The sequence below is a fragment of the Anolis sagrei genome, chromosome 1 (genome assembly GCF_037176765.1).
Source record: "Anolis sagrei isolate rAnoSag1 chromosome 1, rAnoSag1.mat, whole genome shotgun sequence".
In the NCBI taxonomy this organism is placed as follows: Eukaryota; Metazoa; Chordata; class Lepidosauria; order Squamata; family Dactyloidae; genus Anolis; species Anolis sagrei.
In genome coordinates this window covers 222379873-222392789 of record NC_090021.1, presented here as the reverse complement: position 1 = coordinate 222392789, position 12917 = coordinate 222379873, and the positions used below count along the sequence as shown (strand labels likewise).

General features: G+C 39.3%; 1 protein-coding gene across 12 annotated transcripts in view; it reads right to left on the bottom strand.

The window, feature by feature from the left end:
- CLASP1 (cytoplasmic linker associated protein 1) overlaps positions 1 to 12917 on the bottom strand; it is a 209660-nt gene that overhangs the window by 23702 nt on the left and 173041 nt on the right. For 5 of the 12 annotated variants that reach the window (XM_067473460.1, XM_060774347.2, XM_060774364.2 and 2 more), the window contains one exon: positions 9031 to 9147. The exons of the other annotated variants lie outside the window; for them this stretch is intronic. In XM_067473460.1, coding sequence (XP_067329561.1) covers positions 9031 to 9147 — 117 coding nt within the window. The remainder of the gene's footprint in view (positions 1 to 9030; positions 9148 to 12917) is intronic. 12 annotated transcript variants of the gene reach the window in all.

Below are 12917 nucleotides of genomic sequence, written 5' to 3'. Positions count from 1 at the left end.
AGATCACCATTTTCTTCCAACACAGAATGGTGTAAAACGAATCCTCCTTACCTTCAACTCCCTTGAAATTCCAGGTCGTCTAGCTCAAATAAAGGACATCTTATGGAACAGGCACAGTATAACTATCAGTAGGGTATTTAAGGATCTGACAGTCAATCATCTCATTCCTCTAAATACATTAGATGCACAAGAACAAAAAAGAAACCTAACACAGTTAACACAGCTCCACGACAGGAATTGTCAGCCAGCAGTTGCTTACATTGATTTGGAACTTCAATCAGACCCTAATACAGATTCTTTCACGGTGCCTCCCAAGCCAAGCCCCCCCCCCCTAAGACCATTGCAAAAGAAAACAACAATGATAGAGACCCATCTGTGACCCCAGTAATGACACAAGTAACCAAAAAGCAGATCAAAGACACTCCTGCAGGTGCTGCTTTAAACATTCCACATACTATGGACTCTCCTCAAACCCAGATGGAGCTTGCCTCTCCACCGGTCACACGTGAGGGCTTACAGACAGCAAATGAGTTTGGCTCCCTACTCGCCAATGACCCACATGACCCACATTACTCATGTGGCACTGATCCATCCAGCCCCTTCATCAGAAGGCCAGGTTTCTTTTTCACCAAACAAGGACCCGGACCTGATGCAGAAGGATCATGACCAGGCCACAGACCCCTTACGACTATGACAGCTACAGGGCCAGCACGGGGTCAGCCTATTGACATGGAATGTGGCTGGGTGGCTCGCATCCATTAGAGACCCTTGTTTTATAGACTTTCTTTCCCACTATGATATTATTCTGATCCAGGAATCTTGGGCAGTAGGTGATCTGATAGCTAATGGATTCCACTCGTATTGTGTAGGGGCAGAGCCAGGGGCTACATATGGAAGAGCCAAAGGTGGATTAGGGATTTTAGTCTCTACCACTTTACGTGCCATAACAAGGCCCCTTCACTCATTAAAAACAACTGCCATGGCAGTGCTAATTCAATTTAAGTATCAGACCTCAATGATAATAAATGTCTACTTGCCTCCAACGAGGAAGAAGGCCCAAACTAGAGCTTTATGATCAGAGCTGGAAAATTATGCTGCAGACCTCATGGCACAGAACCCAAATGCCTCTGTAATTATGGGAAGGGATCTCAATGCAAGAATGGGACCTGATGATGCCACACTCTTTAAATGTTACAAAGGACTTCCTTCTGCCACTGAATATGAGGTTCCACTTCTAACCCGTTGTTCCAAAGATCAAAAAACAAACTTTGCAGGGTTGTGTTTGGCGCAATCAAGATCACAACTGAATCTCCACATCTTAAATGGTGCTCTGGAAGGTGATCACCCAGCGGAATTTACATATCTTTCTGGCTCTAAAATGAGCGCCATTGACTATATAGCCATCTCAAGGGACCTTCTTCAATATGCTAAAACCTTGGAAGTTAAGCCCAAGTTTGACAGCGATCATTTTCCTGTCCTGCTGCACCTAAATTCTTTCTCCCAAAATACCCACACAGTGGAATGCTTTCAACCCTCCCCACCACCTCCAGGAGGAACCCATGTCAGGGTCAAATGGACTCCCTGTCTGAACCAAAGAATATCTGAGCTTCTAGCCTCTGATCAACTAATGGGTCTACAGACTGCCTTGACATCGTCAAGATCCCCCAACATACTACTTGACAACTACATGAACATCACTCAAGAAATACAGAAGCACCTAAGGTTTAACAATTTTACATCAAGGAAGCAGCAACAGCAATACTCCAAGCCCTGGTTTGATAAAGATTGTGTTAATGCTAAAAATGCTCTTGTTGCCACTTATCAGGCCTTCATATCCAATACCTCACCATCAGCAGCGCAAGACCTCCTTCAACAAAAGAGGCATTACAAGCAAATGCTTGCATATAAGAAAAAAGGAAGCCATGAAAAACAACTGGGCTCAGCTTATTAAAGCTGTCAAAGAGAAAGACTCAGCCACTTTCTGGCATATTATATCAAATGCCCAAAGATCTGATAAACCTATTGTGGATTCCCACATCCCACCGGGGATTTGGGAGGCATATTTCCAGGATCTCTATATGGACACCTCTACTGGAAGGGACTGCCCCAACCTCGATATAGAGAACCTTCCACCATGGCCACCTGTATCAGCTACAGAAATTAAGAACCTGGTTGCCCAACTACGATCAGGCAAGGCCCCAGGAGAAGATCTTATCCCAGCAGAGGCCATCAAGAACAACCTGGATTTCTGGACCCCCATCCCAGCCTCACTTTTTACATGTATTGACAACCATGGCCAAATCCCCAAGGATTGGGGGCTTGCAATCATTGTTCCCATCTACAAAAAGAAAGGGAAAAAGGATGATCCTGCGAACTATCGACCAATCAGCCTCCTTAACACTATCAACAAGCTATATGCTAGATGCTCCAATGGAAACTCCAAGATTGGTTGGAACAAGAAAGCATATTAGCTGAGGAACAAGCTGGATTCAGGGAAGGTCGATCCACCATAGATCAGTGCCTAGTGTTGCAACACCTTGTGGAAAAATATTCCTCCCAAAACATAACCTCACTATATGCTGCTTTTATTGACTTTAAAGCAGCATTTGATTCCATCTCGCAAGTTAAACTTTGGGAAAAACTGAAGAGTTCTACAATTGAGTTATACCTAATACGCCAACTTCACGAAAAGACCACACTCAAAGTAAGATGCAACCCACAGGGCCACTCACTGAGGCTGTTGAAACAGGCAAGGGTGTCAAGCAAGGCTGCATTCTGGCCCCTTTGCTGGTCAACTTTTATATAAACTCCATAGTGGACCAGCTTCAAAATATGGACTCCCACCCCCCAAAGCTGGCGGGAAGACACATCTCCACCCTGCTTTATGCAGATGATGCTGCTGTACTCTCTAGAACACCCATTGGGCTCAAAAGAGCTCTGAGAGCATTAATACAACATTGCAACACAGATCAGCTCCAACTTAATTACAATAAAACCAAAATCATGGCATTCGTTAATAGGCCCAGGACTTACTCTTGGAGCACAGATGGCCATAAAATTGAACAAGTTACATCCTTCAAATATCTAGGTGTAGTTTTCCAATCTAATGGTAGCAGAAGAGCTCATGGGGATCAAGTATCCAATACCGCGCAGGGGAGCTCAATTGCCATTCTTAAATATCTCAGGACAAGAGGGGGCCACTTCACACCGGCAGCGCTCAAGCTGTTTGAAGCCAAGTCATTAGCCCAACTCTTGTATGGTGCTCAGCTGGGCCCCTTCCCCAGTTTTGCCCCATTAGAGCTGGTTCAGTCAAAGTTTCCTAAATGTGTTTCTAATGCCACCCTGCGACTAGAGACAGGCTTTATGAGAGTGGAGGCCAGGGTGTGGGTGGCCATACTCAACCTCTGGCTCAGACTATCCCGTGCACCCTTTGGTCTTGCCCCACTAACCATGAAGGATGACTTCCAATCCACATGGAAGCAGGTGGTAGCATCAAAAATCTCCTCATTGGGATTTTCTCCAGGCCTACTACTCGCTATGGATTACAATTAAGCCAAAGCACTTATTAAACAACGTATCACAGACACAGAGCGACAACTAGATCTGGCCTCGGTTCCAACCTTCCTTATCAATGAAGACAGCAGATATCTTGCCTCCCCTATGGCATATTTAACAAACTTAGAGGTTCCCATTCATCGAAGGGCTTTCACCCTGGCTCGATGCCACACTCTCCCATCAGCTGTACTCGAAGGCCGCTACTGGAAGATCCCTTCCCCAGAGAGACTCTGCCCCTGTGACTCGGGTCATGTAGAAACAATAGAACATGTGCTCCTTCAGTGCCCGTTCTACAGGGATATCTGTGCCAGGCTTATCTTACCTCTGTTATACAAGCACCCAGGCCATTCAGGACAATTTTATACCTCCATGCTACTTGCAGATATTAATTCAGCTACAACCTACAATGTTGTAAAGTTCTGTGCAGCAGCACACAAAATCCGTCAGGGAATGACTAGTCCCAAAAGTTAACTGTGTGTCCAGTAATCTTCTTCTCTGAATCTACAATTCGGTGCTGGATCTGGGCATTGTATGTTTTTACCCTGTTTCCCCTTCCCTTCTGCTCCCTCACCCATATTGTGCTTCAGTCGTTATATTTATATTTTTAATGTACTAAACATACCAAGTTTGTATGAAAATGTGACTATTTTCTGTGCTGGTCAATGACCGAAATAAATGATTTGATTTGGAGAAAATGCTATTATTTTTTTCTTCAGACTACACAACAAGTTGCATTGATGTCTTTAATCAGCCTTTTGTGATAATAAGAATGATGGAAGCAGAAGCAAAACACACAAGGGTTATGAGTGGAAGATGTCAGGACATCCCCAGCTTAACCCATAAACCCATCATATTCTATGAATGGGGGAAGACTGTGTCACAACAGAAGTCTTATTTGGAAAACTAGTCAGACCAATGAATGAGCCAACAGGGCTGCCATACTCATTTGAAATCTGGTCCAGAGAAAAATGCCACAAATCATCACAAGAATGGGATGGTACCTCTGCTTTAAAAAATCACACAAAAATGAAATATCTATGGAAAGGCTTAAATTGAGAAAGCAATACATTAAATTATCTAGATGAAGAGAAGGGATTCAGTAACTGCAAATTTAAGACAACATTGATGTCTTCTGGGCTTCATGAAATCTGGGAACACAAGTAGTCCCTGGAAGCCTGTCAGTAAATTCATTCTCCAACATCAAACCAAGCATGATCACCAGTAACAAAACTACATGGTGGGCTTTTTTTTTTTTTGACAAAGCAGTCAAAGACAACTCTGAAAGTCTAAACAATCAGAGATTTCGAAGGAGGTGTATCTGGAAAGAAAAAGGAAAAACCAAAACAGTGGAGGATTTATGAACAAGAGATGCTAGTTGCAACAGTGAAGTTTTCAAGCAAGAAAGTATTACCGTTAAGTATATGCAGATGATAAAGCTTTTGTAACTTAAAACAAGACCACACTTTTCTCTGGGCCAATTATTTTTGATATATCTTAGTCAAAAATCTGAAGATCCCTCTTTGACAAATATTATGATTTAATGATTTAATAGATGCTTTTGAACTGTGGTGTTGGAGGAAAGTTCTGAGAGTGCCTTGGACTGCGAGAAGATCCAACCAGTCCATCCTCCAGAAAATAAAGCCCAACTGCTCATTGGAGGGAAGGATACTAGAGACAAAGCTGAAGTACTTTGGCCACATCATGAGGAGACAGCAAAGCCTAGAGAAAACAATTATGCTGGGGGAAGTGGAAGGTAAAAGGAAGAGGGGCCGACCAAGGGCAAGATGGCTGGATGGCATCCTTGAAGCGACTGGACTGACCTTGAAGGAGCTGGGGGTGGTGATGGCCAACAGGGAGCTCTGGCGTGGGCTGGTCCATGAGGTCATGAAGAGTCGGAGACGACTGAACGAATGAACAACAACATGATTTAATGCTTATTCAAACAACTCTAAAGCAAAGAGTCTCTTCTAAGTAATGACTTCAGCTTCACCATGCCCACAAAATGAGTCTATAATGAAGGTTTTCCATTCCTGGGCAAGGTAAATACAGAAAGGTACACACACACACACTCATTACCATTCCAGGGAATTGGAAATAAACAAAACTCTGAGAATGTAGATGAGGGTGCTTAAAATTCACACCAATGAATTGTGGTAGAACCATTTGAAGAAAAAAGGTTCAAGAAACTCCAAATAGATCAATGTCAACCTTTTGCTCAGACGCAGACGCAAAGAAAAAGATCATGCACTTGTGAAAATGTGAGCTGTAAGGGTACAGAAACAAATTACCAGTAGATAATGTGACCCAATCTCATTGATAATATTGTGATAATTTTATTGTTGCATGGGATCTGTGATAGCATTAGCAAATGTCTGGCTGTCTTGATTATGTCAGCAAGATGAGCATATGTGTGCATGCCTTCAAGTTGCCTTCTCTACCATATTCAAGTATACCATGATGTTGTCTAATTAACAAAGATCCCATCTAGTTTCCCTTTCACTCTTTATTTCCACCACATTCTCTAGCAGTTGTTTTCCCTTTTCCATATCTAGACATTTCTGAACTGTCCTTTCTCTCCCCGCCCCATCTGCACTGTCTTTGATGCAGTTGATTGTCTTCTCTCTCTTCACCTCACTCTCTCCATGATCAGTTGATTGTTTCTCTTCTGATCAATTACATATCTATTCCTACCAATGCTTCCACTGGGAGTTACTTTTCTCCAACTCCAGAAACTTCTGTTAATCTTTCTCTACATCCTTGGTTTTAGACAGCCTCATCAAATCTTATGACTTTCAATACTACTTTAAACGCTCACTCTATTATCATTCCCCACAATCTAGTTCTACATTTGCTATTGTGTATGTGACAGTTTCACTTAGATATACTTCTGCACAATGTTTTTAATAACTGACATTTTACCCTTTGTTTAATCCCCTCCAAAGGCTTCTTTTTTCATTCCTTTGTCTCTTTTCCTTCAAACTGCAGGGCAAAATCTCCCTCTGCCATAAAGCTTCTGTTTTAACCCCCATCATTGTATGTTGCAGAAACTAAGCCCAAGTATAAGTACTTGTACACATCCCTTGCTGCTTTTGCCACTACTTTTGCCCTTGGCTTTTATCTACTTCCACATGTACACAGTTAGGTCACTACTGGACACACATGGAGACTTGGAAAGCAATTCTGTTTCCTCTCAAACCTCATGAAGACCACATGCAAAAGCCAGAAAGGATGCTACAATAACTCCTTTTGATATTTTAGGGTTCTCTGAGGATATTTCCTCAGACAATAACTGATGGCTTAACTGAAATTCCCAGATATGACTCCTTTTGCACATTTCTTTGGATTGGAGGCATTTGGCAGGTTCCCACATGCCGTATACAGTAACATGAGATATGATTTCCACCACTTGTAATTATAAGCTCCTTGGAGTAAACAGCTAGAAGTCACTCTGTCTGGTGTCCTACACAGCCAAAATGCTATTGCTAATAATGCTATTGCCTCTGTTGCTCTCTCAGGAATGGCAAGATCTAGTTTTAAAGACTGGGTCTACTTTTTGAAACATTTAATATCTTACACTTTGGAATAAGGAGCTCACACAGAGTTAAAGTAGATATGATATATTAAAACAATACTATCCAAAGAACATGATTACACAAATATCTGGATTACATCACAGTACTTGTTTTACAGAGCAGATTTTATTTGAAACGTTAAAAAGGTCAATAGCATCCAAAATCCACAAGGGAAGCACCTGTTTTTATAACCCATGTATGAATTATAAAATAGCTCACAAAAGAAAGAAAAGCAGTTTCTGGATTATTGTTATTATTATTATTATTATTAATCATCACATGTTCAATTAAATACATTTAGTTAGCATGGGAATCGTATGATACATAGATAGTGTGGGAGGAGAGAAAAAGGAAGAAATTAAAGATGAAAAATATCCATTTACAATAACAAACCCATCCTATCAATCACACAAGACAGAAAACAATGACTCATGCCAAAAACTGGAAGAGTTACAAGGTGAACAAAGAGATGAGGAGAAATGTGTGACTTTTAACAGATGTCACAATATTATTTTCCAGCTGCTACAGCCTCCAACAGACACAATCTTTTGCATACAGAAATCAGCAATATGTTGAATGTTTTCTGTATTTCTGAATGTAATATGGTCTTGGCCTCTGAGGTGAAGAAAAGGTCTTCTAAATATCACTCCCCGTTTTTCTCTGTTGCCTGATAGAATTGGAACCTCCCATAATCTTTTGAGTCCATGTTTGTGTTCAGTGGTGTTGCCACTGACTTGCTTGCATGTGTTAAAATTAGCATTAAAAAAACACTTCTAGAAAATTTGTCTTACCCATGCAAATTCACAATGATGGATGTGAGATACAGGAGATTGACTTGGCCACAATCTCTGCTATACACCTAATGAGTTTTTAGAAACACAGCCATCCCTTCATACACCAATTCCCAGATTAAAAGGCAGTCATACAAAAGACAAGTGCCGTTCCTGCACTAACTAGTTCTAAATAATGGTGTCCATTTATGATTAATGGCCTCAAATAAATGGAGCAAGAATGTGAAAGCAAGAATGTGAAAGCCAAGGGAGTGTGCATACAGTTGTAGTCCCATCAACTATTTTGGTGTGGAAGTAGATGCAGAGAAGTGAATCCAACTCCCCTTTTTGCAAATGGTGGGATTATAGCACCAGTTTAGACACTGAATGATGTCGAAAAAGCATACAAACTATTATCTTTCACCAGATATTTGTGCTTACACCTCCCAATATATACAGAAAAAACGTGACACATGGAAGGTGAATCAGACTGCAGGTAGCTGAATGTTAACCCACAATATTGTTGAAAGAACAGAATGTACTATGCCACATATTTACCAAATGAAGAGGGAATAATATGACTGAACTGCACGAAAAGGCACTGAGAACTTGCTAAACACCTTTGAACACAAAACATTATCATTAACCAATAGCAAATCCACCCAGATCTTCTTATAGTTAAGTGGCCAACCACAAGGTCAAACTGACTCAAATTCCTTATAACCCCTGTTTACTACTTTCTGTGTGACCATCTGATTTCTAGCACAAGATTCTACCCATGCCCTCAATCAACATGAACCAATCCCAGGGGGAAGTAGGGCTCAGTATTTGAGTATGGGATATCTCTCAGTGTAAAACAAGTTCTAATCTGGCTTTTATTGCAGTGCTTCCAGCAGAAAGAATGAAGGAAGAGGGAGCAATACTCTTTGAAATATCAGTGTGATGGCTCAAGAGATAGAACTTCTGGAACAGTGCAACGGAGATGTGATTCCTCCACAGATAAATGAAGAAGGCAAAAATCTGCTCCCCCCGCTACTTCCCCGAGTCTGTTGGTTTGAAAGCACTCCACTGAGCCAAAAGGTAAATAACATTGTGACACCCCAGACAAGTTGGATTAACAGGTAGCTTGTTACCTGGGAGAGTAAGAGCGCCTGAAAGTCTTGTGAGAAGGAGCAGCGGGGATGGAGTTAGGCTGAAAAAGGGGAGGAGGGTGCTTCGAGAGCCCATCCGCACTCCAACCCCATAAACGACTGCAGTGATCACAAGAAGAAAATAGAGAAAAGAAGAAGGAAAACAGAAAAGGGGAGAAAAGAAAACTATAATCTGAGTGGCTGAGTCTTTTCATGCTTTCTCAGCAAGAGAGAAACTTAACAGAAACAAGTCAGACTGGAATACTCCATTTATTTGCTTTACATAAAGATATTGCATCTAATATCAAAAGTTTTTTTTAGGAATTTTAGGACAGTTGTTTCTATTTCCATATTTTACAATGTAAATGAAAGGTGATATCCTGCAATAAAATCAGTAAAAAATTGCTCGCTGATGTTCTTTTGGTAGTGATTTCTACTAATTTAGGCTAGCAAAAGTCTTGGTAAATATGATTTTGGAAGAAATTCATCTTATGAACATCTAAGAGAGTTCCACAGCTAGGAAATGCTGCTGTTCAACAGATTCTACATATACACTTCAGATAAAACTTGGTGTATCCCCAACAACTCTTATTAGCATTGTTGGTTGTTTTACAACATACTCAACGAAAACAGTAAATCTTTATGGTCAATGGTTATGCTGAAGTCTTGTGGGTCTTCTAATCCATGGTCTCAGTGATTAATTGTTTAAATACACTTCATCCAATAATAAGCCTACTGGCAGTCTCAACTAAAAAAAAAGTTGGACGTAACTGGACCATAAAGATCTGGGAAGCCCAAAATGGCAAAATAAAAGCAAAGCTACCATGCCTTTTACTAATAATGACTCTAATTTGGTTCTATCATCCAGAGCTATTGCTCTTGATAATTCAAAAATAGCGAGATCCTAAGCAACATTCTGCTGTCTGGCTTCATTTTTACCAATACAGCTGGCTACAGAAGGCTGAAGTCCTTCATGCTTTCGTTTCTTATACATCCTTAGCACCTGCAAAGCTTCACGAAGGCAGAAAAATATTATTCTATGCCTTATAATTCATTCTTTTTTTCTTCCTACTAGTTTTTCCTGTCATCTTTCTGTTCAAAATGTCAAAAAAGATAATTCTGGGACATCACAAAGATTTCAGGGACATTTGTCTCCATATTCTTCCTTATTTTAATTATTCAAGTCTTCTCATCAATTTTCAATGTGAGGTTGCCATGCTAGTTTCTTGCTTCTGTCAGTTGTAACTCAAGGTTAATTCGAAAGCTGTATCTAAACCCACAGTTAGAGATTAACACCTAACATGTTAGCCCCGTCTAGGAGGCTTAATCTAGTAATATTTCCTGTAATGCACCATCTTGTGGAAAGGCTGTAGAGAGAACTTCCCATCTCTGCTAAAGTAACCAAAACAGAATAGATGTTTGGGTTGTAGAACTAAAATTATTTCTGTGATTGCTGGAGTCTTCAGTCTTTTACTTTGTTTCTATTGAGTTTTAAGTAAGTTATATAGGCAAAGATCACACTGGTGTACAAATAAATGAAAAATGCTGCAAGACTGGAAATGGAAAGTCAGAAATAAATCTGCCATATGCCCTTTGTGAGCAGCACTCTCAGGAAGGTCACTCAAGAAAAGAGTAAGAAATAGTAATTATATTTGCAAAATATGGCTTCATCCAAATAGGAAACTGAAGGACAAAAGAAAAACTATGAATTCCATTCTCACCTACCTGTGAGATGGTCATCCCAAAACATGCAAACCCAAATTTCCATATAGATGGGCATAATGTGACCAACTCACTGATTCTACTAAATGACAATCCTACAAGTTTGCACCTTTATAACCCAAAAACAGACCTTTCAGGCAACTTTTTGACAATTCAATTTGAAGCAGTATCATTTATTAGAGTATTCCCAAGAAATGTCAGTTTAAAAGTCCCAAAGTAGTTCAGATACAGTGCAAGACATTTGTTTCATTATTTCATTTCATTCATTCATCTGTTTCCATAGTTCTGTTTCTAATATAGTGACTCAGGATTGCAGGAAATAAAAATGATTGAAAAAAACAAACAAACCACAGCGAAGGAAAGCTAGAACAAAGCAAACCACAAAACAGCTACTGAAGAGATAATACATAAAAATATACTTGACATTATTAGCCTGCAGCTCTGTATATGAGCAATGTCTTGATGTGTGTAACCTAACCTAGCATATTTAAAGCAGGACTAACTACATTTAGGACTCATCTATATAGGAATTTAGATTACTGAATCACCAAGAGCATTTCAAATCTTGGGATTTTTGACATTTCTTAACATATGATAATGCTTATTTTATGCATGTTTCGACTTTATAATTTATTTGAATTATGAATAAATAATTTATACATAAACTAAGATTATTTATTTTGCTTTCCTCACATCTGTAATGTAAAAGTAATACAGAGAGCTAAAAAGTTATATGCAGAGCTCATAATAAACATTCTATTTAAACCCAGCATAAACACCCTATACTGAAAGATGCTAAAAAGACATATTCAGGCTGCAATCCTATATGCACTCATTGAAGGGGAAGCTTCAATGACACTATGTCTAGATAAACATATCTAAGATAATGCTGTATGGTAGGAGTGGAGAAGATGTAGTTAGCAAACCATATACAGCTTCTCCTAAGGTTGTCTTTTAAGCCTCAAGGAACTGTCACTTATGATTTTTTTTTTAAAAATGGGCCCAAATCTCATCTTACTACCAAATTATTGGGGGGGGGGGGGGGGTTTCTAATGTTTATGATCCATGTGCATTGATTAAGGCCTAATACATGCTTTTAAAACTAAAGTGGTATGTAAAACTCTAAAACAACAAACAGGTGTTTGTTAGGAACGTACAGCATGGGGTAAGCTGCTCTGAATCTCCTTGTGCAGAGAAAAAGTGGAATATAAAGAAATAATAATAATAATAATAATAATAATAATAATAATAATAATAATAATATCATCAACATTCCATGAGTGCTCCAAGAAAAAAAAGTTCTAAGTGATCCAAACAGGACAGCCAAAACATTGCATAATAAGATCAACAACATCTTCAACACTAAAGACTTCTTGTTTGTATTGCTTAAAACTTGGGTATTTACACTTTTATGAGCATGAGCAAAAATACATAAAGTGTTTGAAAACAATCAATCCAAATAAATATACCTGTGTGACAAACATCCCACAGGTATATTTGGTATATGGTACAAATTTGATATCAACCTTGATAAGTTCAGGAAGACATGTGACTTCCCACTCCAATGTGTTTTGTTTTCATTGGTCCTAAACTGGGATTCAGTGCTTTAGAAAACTGTTATTTTCTGAACATACAAAACTGCCTGGTATTGGCCATCCAGCTCCATACAATCTAAAGGGTAGCAGTTGCTATTATGGGCTCACACAAGTCTTTCCAAACAATATTAAATCAAAGGCATGCACTCCAGCAGTGAATTGTAGCACCTCCTCAAACTAAACTCAAACAATACCCAATTCATCCTTAGATTCCATGAAATTCTGGCTTATACGAAATACAAACACAATCTCTGGATCAACACACAAATAAACAGCACCAAAAATAAACAAATAAATAATAAATCCTATTTCTTGAGATTCCCTTGGTTATTTGGATCATACTTAAAATAAACAAATAAACCAAGCAATAATGCAAAAAAACAACAACAACAACAAATCAAAAATACAATACAAAAATATGCATGGAAACATTATCTAGAAGAATGCATAAAGTGTTTACATATATATACCTGCAATTCAATGATATAAATGCTATCTTGTTTTTTTCGACATGGGCTTAAAAACAAAGATCTAGTATTTTGTGCTACTAACAAGGACAGCTTAGCATTATAC